Source organism: Megalobrama amblycephala, linkage group LG18 (genome assembly GCF_018812025.1).
Source record: "Megalobrama amblycephala isolate DHTTF-2021 linkage group LG18, ASM1881202v1, whole genome shotgun sequence".
Classification (NCBI taxonomy): Eukaryota; Metazoa; Chordata; class Actinopteri; order Cypriniformes; family Xenocyprididae; genus Megalobrama; species Megalobrama amblycephala.
The window spans coordinates 5544091-5556184 of NC_063061.1; the positions used below are offsets into that span (position 1 = coordinate 5544091).

Consider the following 12094-nt stretch of genomic DNA (forward strand, 5'->3'; position numbering starts at 1 on the left):
TTTTTGTGGAGCAGAAACTATGAACTATAAACATCTTGTTTTCCAGTAAAAAATATCTAACCATCCTTAAAACGAGATAAATATTCTTGAGAAGCAAAACTGTGAAATTTAACAAGACTTGTACACAGCAAAATCCCCAGAGTTAAATCAACTCTGCTCAGATTACATATGGTCCCTTCTCTACTTAATGTTAAAGTAACAACACTGAAGCAGAGTTAATTAGATAATTAAGTGATTAATTACGTTATGATTGAGCATTAGTGATGAACACCTGATGTTAACAAGCAGAATCACTGAAGAGAAACACAAGAACTACAACTGACTTCAGCCACAGCCTTAGATGAAATCAACTGAAGATAAAAGACATAAAATCTCTCAAGATCTGATTAAACTACTCCACAAACAGCATGCTATCTCATTAAATTTAACTCTGATTCAGTGTTATTTTAACTCTTATATGTTCTCTGAGCAGAGTTGTTTTAACTCTGGAGATTTTGCTGTGTATGTTAAATAAAAGTCGGCATGAAGGGGAAGTTGCGATAGTCTTTTCTTCCCTTTTATTGTGACATACAGTATATCTGAGTGAAACAGCTTTGGGAACAAGAACAAATGTGGGGCGGGACTTGATTTTGTCTGTCGGGAATTGATTGGATGGTTGTGGTTTGCCATTGCTGCAAGCTGTGTTTCCATTCAAAGCTGCGAATTTAACTCTTGCACACAATTGGAATATCGCATAAAACATTTGCAAATAAAGCAACGTTTCTACCCCATGTGTTCAAGAGAACAAAATTGTCACTTCCTGGGAAATTGATGCAAAATATCTGCAATCGGGAAAGCCATTGTGGCTGTTTTTCCTTCATCATAAATGAGTTGTGTTCAGATGCTGGTGTGTGTGAACACAATTATGTTAGACTTTTCTGGGAAAGAATTCAGTCAAATTATTCTCATGACAGACTTTGGCTCAGGCATTTCAGAACCACCAAACCACCAACATTTGAGATGCTGGGTTGTGATTGGTCCGCTGGTTAGTCCAATTATCCAATCACATCCTCTGTTGAGTTTATGTTGCACATCAATGGATGGTAAATGTCTTCATCATAGTTTATGCACGTCTTATTGGATGAAAAATGTATCCACCTCAATTGAGCGCATACATTTTTTTAATACAACTTTTTAGAATTTATACACATCTTTCTGTTTCCAGCGTTTTTCTTATGCGATATTCCAAAATGTGCATAAAAATAGTTGAATGGAAACATAGCTTGTGACGGGTTGTAAATACACCATCGAAGAAGAGAAGAGATGTCATTTCAAAAGGGAGGGGGAGTTATTTTGATTAAAGGTTAAGAACTTTAAGTTGATTTTTCTCACCCCCGTTGCCATTTTTTTGTTGTTGATAAAACTGGTTTATGGTCAAAACTACAGAAGAGGATTAGGGCCAAGCAATAATAAAAATCTACCATCTCGAGATTAAAGTTGTTAAATTTCTAGAAAAAACTCGCTAAATTTTGAGAAAAAAGTCGAGATAAAATATTGAGAATAAACTCATTAAATTACGAGAAAAAAGTCGTTAAATTTCAAGAAAAAAGGCGAGATAAAATGTTGAGAATAAACTTGTTAAATTACGAGAATAAAGTCATTAAATTAACACATTTATTCTCGTAATTTAACGATTTTTTTCTTGTAATTTAACGACTTTTTTCTCGTAATTTAATGAGTTTATTCTCGTAATTTAATGACTTTATTCTCAACATTTTATCTCGACTTTTTTCTCGAAATTTAACAACATTTTTCTCATAATTTAACGAATTTGTTCTCGTAATTTAATGAGTTTATTCTCGTAATTTAATGACTTTATTCTCAACATTTTATCTCGACTTTTTTCTTGAAATTTAACAAGTTTTTTCTTGTAATTTAATGAGTTTATTCTCAACATTTTATCTCGAACTTTTTCTCGAAATTTAACGAGTTTTTTCTTGTAATTTAACGAGTTTATTCTCAACATTTTATTTTGACTTTTTTCTCGAAATTTAACAAGTTTTTTCCTGTAATTTAACAAGTTTATTGTCAACATTTTATTTCGACTTTTTTCTCGAAATTTAACGAGTTTTTTCTCGAAATTTAACAATTTTCATATTTTACTGGGAAATAATTATGAACTTTAAGTATTAAGAACCTTTGCCATTTTTTGTCTTGTTTTGAGAATAAAACTGACTTATTCTCAAAACTATATTAATGCTCAAGAAAAAAAAAAAAAAACATTTACAATAAAAATGCATTTTTAAAGAGGTTTACATATTTTACTGGAAAATAATTATGAACTTTAAAGTTGATTTTTCTCACCCCGTTGGCATTTTTTGTCTTATTTTGAGAATAAAACTGGTTTATGCTCAAATATATTAATGCTCAAGAAGAAAAGAAAAAAAAACATTTACATAAAAAAAAATCATTTTTAAGGAGGCTTATATATTTTACTAGAAAAAGTTTTACCGGAGGTTTACATATTTTACTGGAAAATAATTATGAACTTTAAGTTGATTTTTCTGACCCCGTTGTCATTTTTTTGTCTGGTTTATGCTCAAATATATTAATGCTCAAGAAAGAAAAAAATAACATTTACAATAAAAAAAAATGCATTTTTAAGGAGGTTTACATATTTTACTGGAAAATATTTTGCATTTTTAACCATCTTTTTGCCTTCACTGGATTATTTAAAAGCTCCTGCAGTGTAAAATTTTAAAATGCTTTCCATATGATCTCTCAGTTAATACGAGGTCACAAAACTGCACGCAAAATGCTTTGTAGAATAGTTTCAGAAGGAGTGTACCATATCACAAACATGTCAACTTCCCAAAAGTATTTAATGTCAAATCCCATATCATTTCATAAACTTAATTTATATACTGCAGGGTTCCTCAAATCCGGCCCTGGAGAGTTTAGCTCAAACACTGATCAAACTCACTACTGTACCTGTAATTTAACTTCCATAATTCTAATAACTCCTGCTTAACTATTGCACAGATAATCATGCGTCGATGTATGACTCATGAGGAACTAAACCATTAATTAATGATCACTGCATCAGCAACTAATAAAGAGTCTATATGATTAATAGAATAAGTAATATATGAATTGCTTTTAATGAAATGTTTCATGATGTATTAATTCCTTAATAACATATTTAATTAACTAAAAGTCTAAGTTAATATGTTAATTACCACAATGGTTTAGAGTCTATATGATTCTATTAATCATATAGACTCTTTATTAGCTGCTGATGCAGTAATCATTAATTAATGGTTTAGTTCTTCATGAGTCATACATCAACGCATGATTATCTGTGCATTAGTTAAGCATGAATTAATGCATATTAGTGCACCAGTATTGTAAAGTGTTACCAATAACTCTGTAGTCCTTGATTATCTTGCTTAGGTGTTTTTGTTTAGGGTTGGAGCTAAACTCTGCAGGGCCGTGAGGCTTTGAGGAAACCTGACATACAGTAATACAACTTGTTTGTGGGGAAATTTTGAAGCTTTCTATATGTGTGCTCCCTTTAGCAAATGAAGAACTAATCAGCCCATATGATATGACAATGAGTCATTTGGATAAGAACTCAGCCCCTGACACCATCCAGGGTCCAGCCCAGGTGTCACAGACTTCAGCATGCTGCAGCCTGGACGAGCTAAAGCAGTCACTCGCCCAACTCATTCAGGAAGAGCAGGAGAGCAGGGGCTGGTTCGGTGAAATGGTGAAGAACCTAAATCAGCTGGTGCAAGAAAACAAGGAGGTGGCCAGCACTCAGACTGAAGTCCTGAAGGTCCTGCGGGCTGTGGGCGACCAGGGCGAGCAGCAACTGAACCACCTCCAGAGCATGGCTCGCCTTCAGAGCCTCCTCGTAGAGAACCACCAGGCGCTGCTGGTGCAAGTGTCTCGCATTGCTGCCACGCTGCAGGATGCAGTGAAGAGACAGAGCCAATAAATGCGCCAGCAAAACGGCCTGCGTTTAAAGCATTTTGATGACATATTATACTTGGACTAACAAAACGGCATGCAAAAAAAGAATCACAAAATTTAGCTAAAACTTCCTAAATGTGAAATCCTAATCAAAAAATATATATCATAGCTATAAGTCAGTGTTTGAATGATTTTTTATACTGTTGTGTGTTATGGTTGATCTAACTTTACCTGTAACCTATTGCATGTGCTACAGACTTACAATAAACAAGCTTTTGATGATACCTTTGTTTGGCATCGTTGAATTAATCTCATTGTTTACCTGTACGCACAGCATTTAACATATTTCTATACGTAGTTGTTGTTTTTTCACTTTTCTTGAGTTTCTCTGCTCTTCTGTGTGTCTGAGCAGAGTTTTCCGCACCAGTGATGAAGCTGAACTTCTCTCCACTGAACCAGTCTGAGATGGTCTGGTCAGCTAACAAACGCTTCAATCTGAGCTGCGACGGACAGGCGGATATCATATGGAAGACGAGGCGCCGCAGCCACCAGAAAAACGTCGATCGAAACGTCCTCACTGTCCGAAACCCCACTGCAGATCACACAGGAACATACAGCTGCAGTTACAAGAATCAAAAAGACTTGTACTCAGAGATCCACATATATGTTAAAGGTATGTGCACTATAAAAATGTATAGTGATTGTTTAAAAGTTATACAATGTTTACAGTTTACACTGACTATATACTTATTGTCCAGTGACAAAACAAACGTAAATAAATATGGATTTTTTTTTTTTTTTTAAATGACTTAAAGGGATAGTTTACCCAAAAATGAAAATTCTGTCAATACTTACTCTCCCACATGCAAGCGAGAACCCCTTACAAAAGCTTAAACTTGTGCGTAACACATGAGAATGAACCTTGTTGGTCTCTTCAGAAAATTTGGACAAAACCACTTAATTCATATGGATTGAGTGGTTTGAGATCTTAATTTGTGTTCCGAAGATTAACAAAGGTCTTTCAGATGTGGAACGACATGAGGGTGAGTAATTAATGACAGAATTTTCAAGAATTTTCAGAATTTTTGGGTGAACTAACCCTTTAACAGAATGTACACACTAAGCACTAGGAATTGTGACTTTAAGAACCAAATTGACTTTAACGGTGCCATAGAATGCTTTTTCACAAGATGTAATTTAAGTCTAGGGTGTCCCCTGAATGTGTCTGTGAAGTTTCAGCTCAAAATACCCCATAGATTTTTTGTATTCATTTTTTTAACCGCCTATTTTGGGGCATCATTAAATATGCGCAGATTCAGCGTGCTTCCCCTTTAAATCCTCGCGCTCCACGCCCCCAAGCTCGCTACTGCCTTAAACATTGCATAAACAAAGTTCAAACAGCTAATATAACCCTCAAAATGGATCTTTACAATGTGTTCGTCATGCAGCATGTCTAATCACGTTAGTATAGTATTTATTTGGATGTTTACATTTGATTCTGAATGAGTTTGAGGCTGTGCTCATTGGCTAACGGCTAATGCTACACTGTTGGAGAGATTTATAAAGAATGAAGTTGTGTTTATGAATTATAAACACTGCAAGTGTTTAATAATGAAAATAACGACAGTCTTGTCTCCGTGAATATGAGTAAGAAACGATGGTAACTTTAACCACATTTAACAGTACATTAGCAACATGCTAACGAAACATTTAGAAAGACAATTCACAAATATCACTAAAAATATCATGTAATCATGGATCATGTCAGTTATTATTGCTCCAGCTGCCATTTTTCGCTGTTTTCCTTGCTTGCTTACCTAGTCTGATGATTCAGCTGTGCACAGATCCAGACGTTAATACTGGCTGCCCTTGTCTAATGGCTTGAACATGAGCTGGCATATGCCAATATTGAGTGCGTACATATTAATGATCCCGACTGTTACGTAACAGTCGGTGTTATGTTGAGATTCGCCTGTTCTTCGGAGGTCTTTTAAACAAATGAGATTTACATAAGAAGGAGGAAACAATGGAGTTTGAGACTCACTGTATGTCATTTCCATGTACTGAACTCTTGTTATTCAACTATGCCAAGATAAATTCAATTTTCAATTCTATGGCACATTTAATCAGAAATTACTATTTTAACTTGTTTGGCATTTAATGAATCAAAACCGTGCTTTACAGCATCTGCATTTAATAAATTCACAAAATTGTTGGGATGTACAAAAATAATAATCAGTTATTGGTTTTGGCTGAAATGTCTGTATTTTTTTTTACTGCAATAGATTCTTTCAAAGCTTTTACTACCCCTACAAAAAAACACATAATTGAAAAAGAAGGCTTAAACTACTTGCTGGACTGCTTGGTGACAAACCCAGAAAGTACAGACTTCTCACTCAAGATGGAAAATGGATCAGCTGTCCCATCCGAGATGAATTATACTGCAGATCCCAAACGTGGCATACTGATACAAAATCTTCATCCTAGCTACAACGGAGGTTATGTTTGCACTGTGAAAATTAATGGAGTCCAAAAGATGTCTGATGTCTTCCAAATCACTGTCAGGAAAAGTGAGTCTTAAAAGAAAAATTATTGATAAAAAATAAAAATCTTATCTCATTGTACCAATTCTGCACTACCCATCTATTTTCAGCAGCACAACACCCACCATTGCTGTCACTTCCAGCTGATCAGTATGTGCGACTTGTTGGTGAAACGCTGCAAATCCCTTGTCACCTGATAACCCAAGATCATTCGTATAACATCACCTGGAGTTCATCAGAAAAGGTGGAGTGATCTAATTACAAACATGAAATAAAGTATGAGATTATTGGTAAGGAACTGAATCAATCAGGCAATCATGATCTTGTATTTTTGGTCTTGAAGCCACTTGACAACATGTTCTTGGTCTGGATTTCATTACACAGTGTCTTGGTCTAGATTTGACTCTCAAAACAGACTGCCGTCTGTTTTAAAAATTCTAGTAGAAAGTAAGGGGTCTAGCTTTCTCTCTTCCAAAAGTTGCAAATAAAATGGTAAATTACGTTTTTTGCGCAAATAAAGCACTCATGTCGCTTCATAAAACTGAGGTTGAACCACTGGAGTCACATGAACGATGTCTTTACTACCTTTTTGGGGCTTGAAAACGGTAGTTGCGTAGGCTGTCAATGGAGGGAAAGCTCTTGGATTTCATTTAAAAATCTTCATTTGTGTTCTGAAAATGAATGAAGGTCTTACAGGTGTAGAACGACATGAGGGTGAGTAATAAATGACATTATTTTCATTTTTGGGTGAACTAACCCTTTAAAGCTTTTATGTTTAATGCATTATAAAGGTATTCAAAGTGTATGATATAATGCATTATATCTGTTCATAAATAATTTTAACCAAAGTAATATTTCATTATAATATTTGCATAGTCATTGTTACATCTGAGATTGGTTGTTTGTCATGTGTTTTAATGCATTATACATTCTAAAGGAGTAAATAACTACTATAATGTAATATAACTCTGGTTACAATTATTCATGAAATCATATATTGCATTACAAGACATAATTGATGCATTAAAACACTTGAAATTGGATTAAAAAATTTAGATTTTTCCTTAAAAAATACAATTTTAATAATAATTATTATTATTATTAGAGATAGTATTAAAATAAGACGTAGCTAAATTCTACTGTACAACAGTAATAGATATATTTCTGTCACAATTTCTTTAAGTTAAGCCAAACTTTTATTTTGACGGGTTGCTGTGAAGTGTGAAGACCGAGTTTCTGTGTGTTTATGAAATGACAATAGTTTTTCTCAAATGAAACGGCTCTGGAGATGAAGTTCATGCAATCATGTCCTCATATAGTGAGGGACAGAGGCTGAAAACACCGCGAGCATCACGCGTGCTTCAGTGTGTGTGGTAAATCAAACCACGCGTCTGTGCCATTCACACTGAGCCACGCTGAACATGCAGCATTCATATTTAAATAGTCTTTTTGCGGTTTAATATTCACGATTTGATTTATGTGTACTGTCCTACTTTTTACTTATTCATCAAAAATTTGACAAATTCCACATTCCGTTTTTATGACTGGATTGTGTGATTCCGTCCACGTTTTCTGCATTGCAGAAATCATAGGGACCTAAATATGTCAGGATCTTGACTGTGCTAGGGACTCCTAATCTGTAGTTTGAGTTTACATCATCTATTCTACTCCCAGGGACCAAATCTTGCTCCTCTTTTATGATGCAAATCACACCCAGGCTAAAAAAATGAATTAAGTGATCTGTAATTTACACTATTATGACTTCTACAAATCTGTTAAATGTTATGTTTGCCTAACAGTTGGAGTCGAGACCAAACTCTTTAAGACCCCTCGAGGCCCAGATCTAGACCAAGACATAGCCCCAAGATCCAGAAGGATTACAGAATATTATACCAAAAGATTTCTATGCTTCATATTTTTACCACACATCACTGAAATGAATGTTTGATGCAGTCTACAGCACTAACAGTGACGAGCAGCAGTATAGTTATGCATGTTTTCAGTCACAATTTATATTTAACTACTATGTACTTATAATCAAAAGAAAGAATGGTAACACTTTATTTTACAGTGTCGTTGTTACATATGTGACATGTAGTTACTATAGTAATAACTATAAATTATGCATAATTACATGCAACTAAACCCTAATCCTAACCCAACAGTAAGTACATGTAGTCACTTCATAATACGCAGTACTTAAAGTGTATAATTATAGTGTAACAAAGACACCTTAAAATAAAGTGTAACCGAAAAAATAGTAATTGTTAGGTACAATGTATTTACTGTTTTCATTGTTTTGACAGTTTCTGTATTGTATTGAGGTTTGAGGGTGGGGTAAGGGAAAAGGGAAGGTCAGCAGTGTAATTATAGATGTAATTACAGAAATGAATACAGCTCTAACTACATGCAGCTATTGATTACATTTAAGTACAATGTAAAAACATGTATGTACACAATAAGTGCATTTTATCTAATGATTAATTTAAATGTTTTTACATACATAGTAAAGACACTTAAAGGATTAGTTCACTTCAGAATTAAAATTTCCTAATAATTTACTTTCTTCAGTTGAAAAGAAATGAAGGTTTTTGAGGAAAACATTCCAGATGTAACGTAGCAGGACTCATGGTAAGATCCAAATGCAAGCTTTATTGAGAATGTCGTAGTCGTACAGGCAGGGTCAATCAGGATCAGACGGGAACAGCAAGGGCTAGGCAGAATCGTGGTCAAGATACAGGCAGAAGATCAGGGCTGGCAGATATCATTCACAGAACAGGATGGCAAGGCAAGGGTCAAAGGCAGGAACAGGAACAGACAGGGAAACAGGATAAACACAGGGAAACAGGATAAACACAGGGAAACAGGATAAACACAGGGAAACGCTTAGAATTGACACACAGGGTAATCAAGACTTCGCGGTGAGGTGATGTGTGTGACAGTCCTTTATAGTCCTGGTAATGATCTGCAGCTGGGTGTGGTGATTAGTGTAGTGATTGGTGGAGTGAGTGCAGGTGATTGGCAGAGAGGATTATGGGGAATGTAGTCCGGGAAGTGACAGGAGCAGACGGTGATCGTGACACCAGGATTTTTCTCCATATAGTGGACTTCAGTGGGGTTCAACAGGTTGAAGGTCCAAATGTCAAAACCCGAAATATGACGCAGATAAAAGGGAACAATGCATTAAAATGAAAGCGTCCTGTTGTCGATAGGGGCGCAACTTTAGTAAACGTTCCTATGGGTCGTATTTCAGGGAAATGACAAACGACCTATATAGACGTATTGGTTGGAGGACATGTTACGAAAAACTCCATCTCATTTTCTCCTCCAACTTTAAAATCATCTGGCATTGTTGTTTTACTTTTTTTTTTTTGTAAAGGCTGTTTGACTTAGTCTTTGCCTTTTCACTTTGTAGACACTGGATCAGTACTTCCGCCTATGTCGCGCGTAATGAGCGATGGTTTCTCTAGATAAGACTCTTATTCCTCGTCTGGGATCATGTAGAGCTCTTTGAAGCTGCACTGAAACTGACATTTGGACCTTCAACTGTTTGGAGACCAGTGAAGTCCACTATATGGAGAAAAATCCTGCAAAGTTTTCATCAAAAAACTTAATTTCTTTTCGACTGAAGAAAGAAAGACATAAACATCTTGGGCGATATAGGAAATTTTAATTCTGAAGTGAACTAATCCTTTAAATATAAAGTGGGACCTGTTTTCAATTCAAAGCCAGGCTGTTCAGTTCCTCTAAATCCATTTCAGTTCCTTATTGTCAGCAAATATGATGCCAGATTGAATGCTTACTGCACTATGTTTGGTTAAAAAAATGATCATGATTTGTCCTACTTAGGTACTGAATCATAAAAAGTCACACAATAAGTGTGATGGAGTGGCGCAGTGTATCGATGCCCTTTTGACTATTCATCAAGTCAACATGTCTGAAACAGGGAATTTAACCTGCACCAGTCACAATGAAGCTGGAAAAAGCAGTGTTACAGCAGTTCTTACAGTTGTTGGTAGGTTTATTTATACCAGAGAGTGACACTCAAATGATTTCATTAAAGATTTGTCTGTGAAATTGTGTTTAAGTCATGGTCTTGGTGTTTTCTTTCAGATCAGCCTTACATTAAACTTACTTCCATCCTGTCCTCTGAAAACAAGGTGAATAGAACGGATGTTGAGGTGATGCAAGGGGATACTGTTAAACTTGGTGTGGAAATTGATGCATATCCTGAAGTTGAATGGACATTTTGGAAAACTCCCAAATCGAATCACACCCATGAGGAAACCTTTCACCAGATAAATAAAAGGTTAAACAGACTTTCAGTTCATTTGTTTTTGTGCTTGGAATTATAAAGTTATCTGAGCATCAGTCAGTTCTAGATAATGGGCCTCTTAAAATGCCTCTATTATGCAATTTAAAGGTGTCTAATTTTATTTAGGTCTCCTAAAATAGGTTTACATACATCTGTAGCCCCTCCAGTTTGAACCGCCTGCTCTAAGCGAGACTCGAACCTGGGCATAGCTCTTACCAGCCTACGTCCGTTACACTCACCCCATTAAACCTCAAACCTATCTGGGTCACGGCACCAATGTAGTCCCTTCAGCTTGAACCGCCCGCTCTAAGCGAGACTTGAACCCGTGCCTGTCTGCGTGGAGGCTAAAGACCGCAGTCTCTAGAGCACGTCTTGAGATCAGGGGAGTGAGGTTTACACGCACAACTCTTACCGGCCTACGTCCATTACACTCACCCCCCTAAACCTCACTTCCTTCCAGGTCACTGCACCAATGTAGCCCTTCCAGTTTGAACCTCCTACATTAAGCGGGTCTCGAATCCAGGCCCATCCGCATGGGAGGCGGGTGCTCTAATGGGGCGTTCACACCAGACCTTTGCGTAGTTGGATGCTTGAACATTTTGAGTTTACTCGCTTGATTCGCGCGTGAAATTCACTTCACAACAGACGCGAATTTGCGTCATGTGAGGGGCTTCTGCCATTCTCAAATTGAGTAAAGAGCATTTTTTACAACTTACCAGATTGTCTGACCTCCTCACTCACTTTCTTTCATGCAAGATCCTTTTTATTCCTGTTTCTACAAAAGTACGAAGATGTATTGTACAGCTCCACATACAGCGACAATGATTTTGTCCTTCATTGTTGTTTCGGATTTCTGCGTCCGCTTGCTACGTCATAATCATATCACTACTAGAGCAAGCTCCTGATTGGTTAACACGGCGTGAATATTGGCCAAAGTTCCGATTTTTCAACTCGCCCGAAACGCTTAATTTGTGCTGCGTCATTCGCGCCGCAGGATGTCTATCGCGTCTTTGCATTGCCTTAACATGTAAATCACTCACCCTTAACGCTTCATTTGTGTCTGGTGTGAACGCACCATAACAATGAGGCTAAAGACCACAGTCTCTAGTGTCAGTTGCTAGAGCGCCTCTTGAGATCAGGGGAGTGAGGTTTACATGCACAGCTCTTACCGGCCTACGTCCATTACACTCACCCCCCTAAACCTAAAACCTATCCGGGTCACGGCACCAATTTAGCCCCTCCAGTTCGAACCACCCGCTCTAAGCGGGACTTGAACCCGTGC

At 36.6% G+C, this 12094-nt stretch overlaps 1 protein-coding gene across 4 annotated transcripts in view; it reads left to right on the forward strand.

The window, feature by feature from the left end:
• Positions 1 to 12094, forward strand: part of csf1rb (colony stimulating factor 1 receptor, b) — a 30564-nt gene that overhangs the window by 5307 nt on the left and 13163 nt on the right. For 3 of the 4 annotated variants that reach the window (XM_048166278.1, XM_048166277.1, XM_048166279.1), the window contains exons 3-7: positions 4367 to 4627; positions 6240 to 6524; positions 6608 to 6741; positions 10347 to 10512; positions 10611 to 10806. In XM_048166278.1, coding sequence (XP_048022235.1) covers positions 4367 to 4627; positions 6240 to 6524; positions 6608 to 6741; positions 10347 to 10512; positions 10611 to 10806 — 1042 coding nt within the window. The remainder of the gene's footprint in view (positions 1 to 4366; positions 4628 to 6239; positions 6525 to 6607; positions 6742 to 10346; positions 10513 to 10610; positions 10807 to 12094) is intronic. The other variant, XM_048166280.1, reaches the window with a different exon arrangement.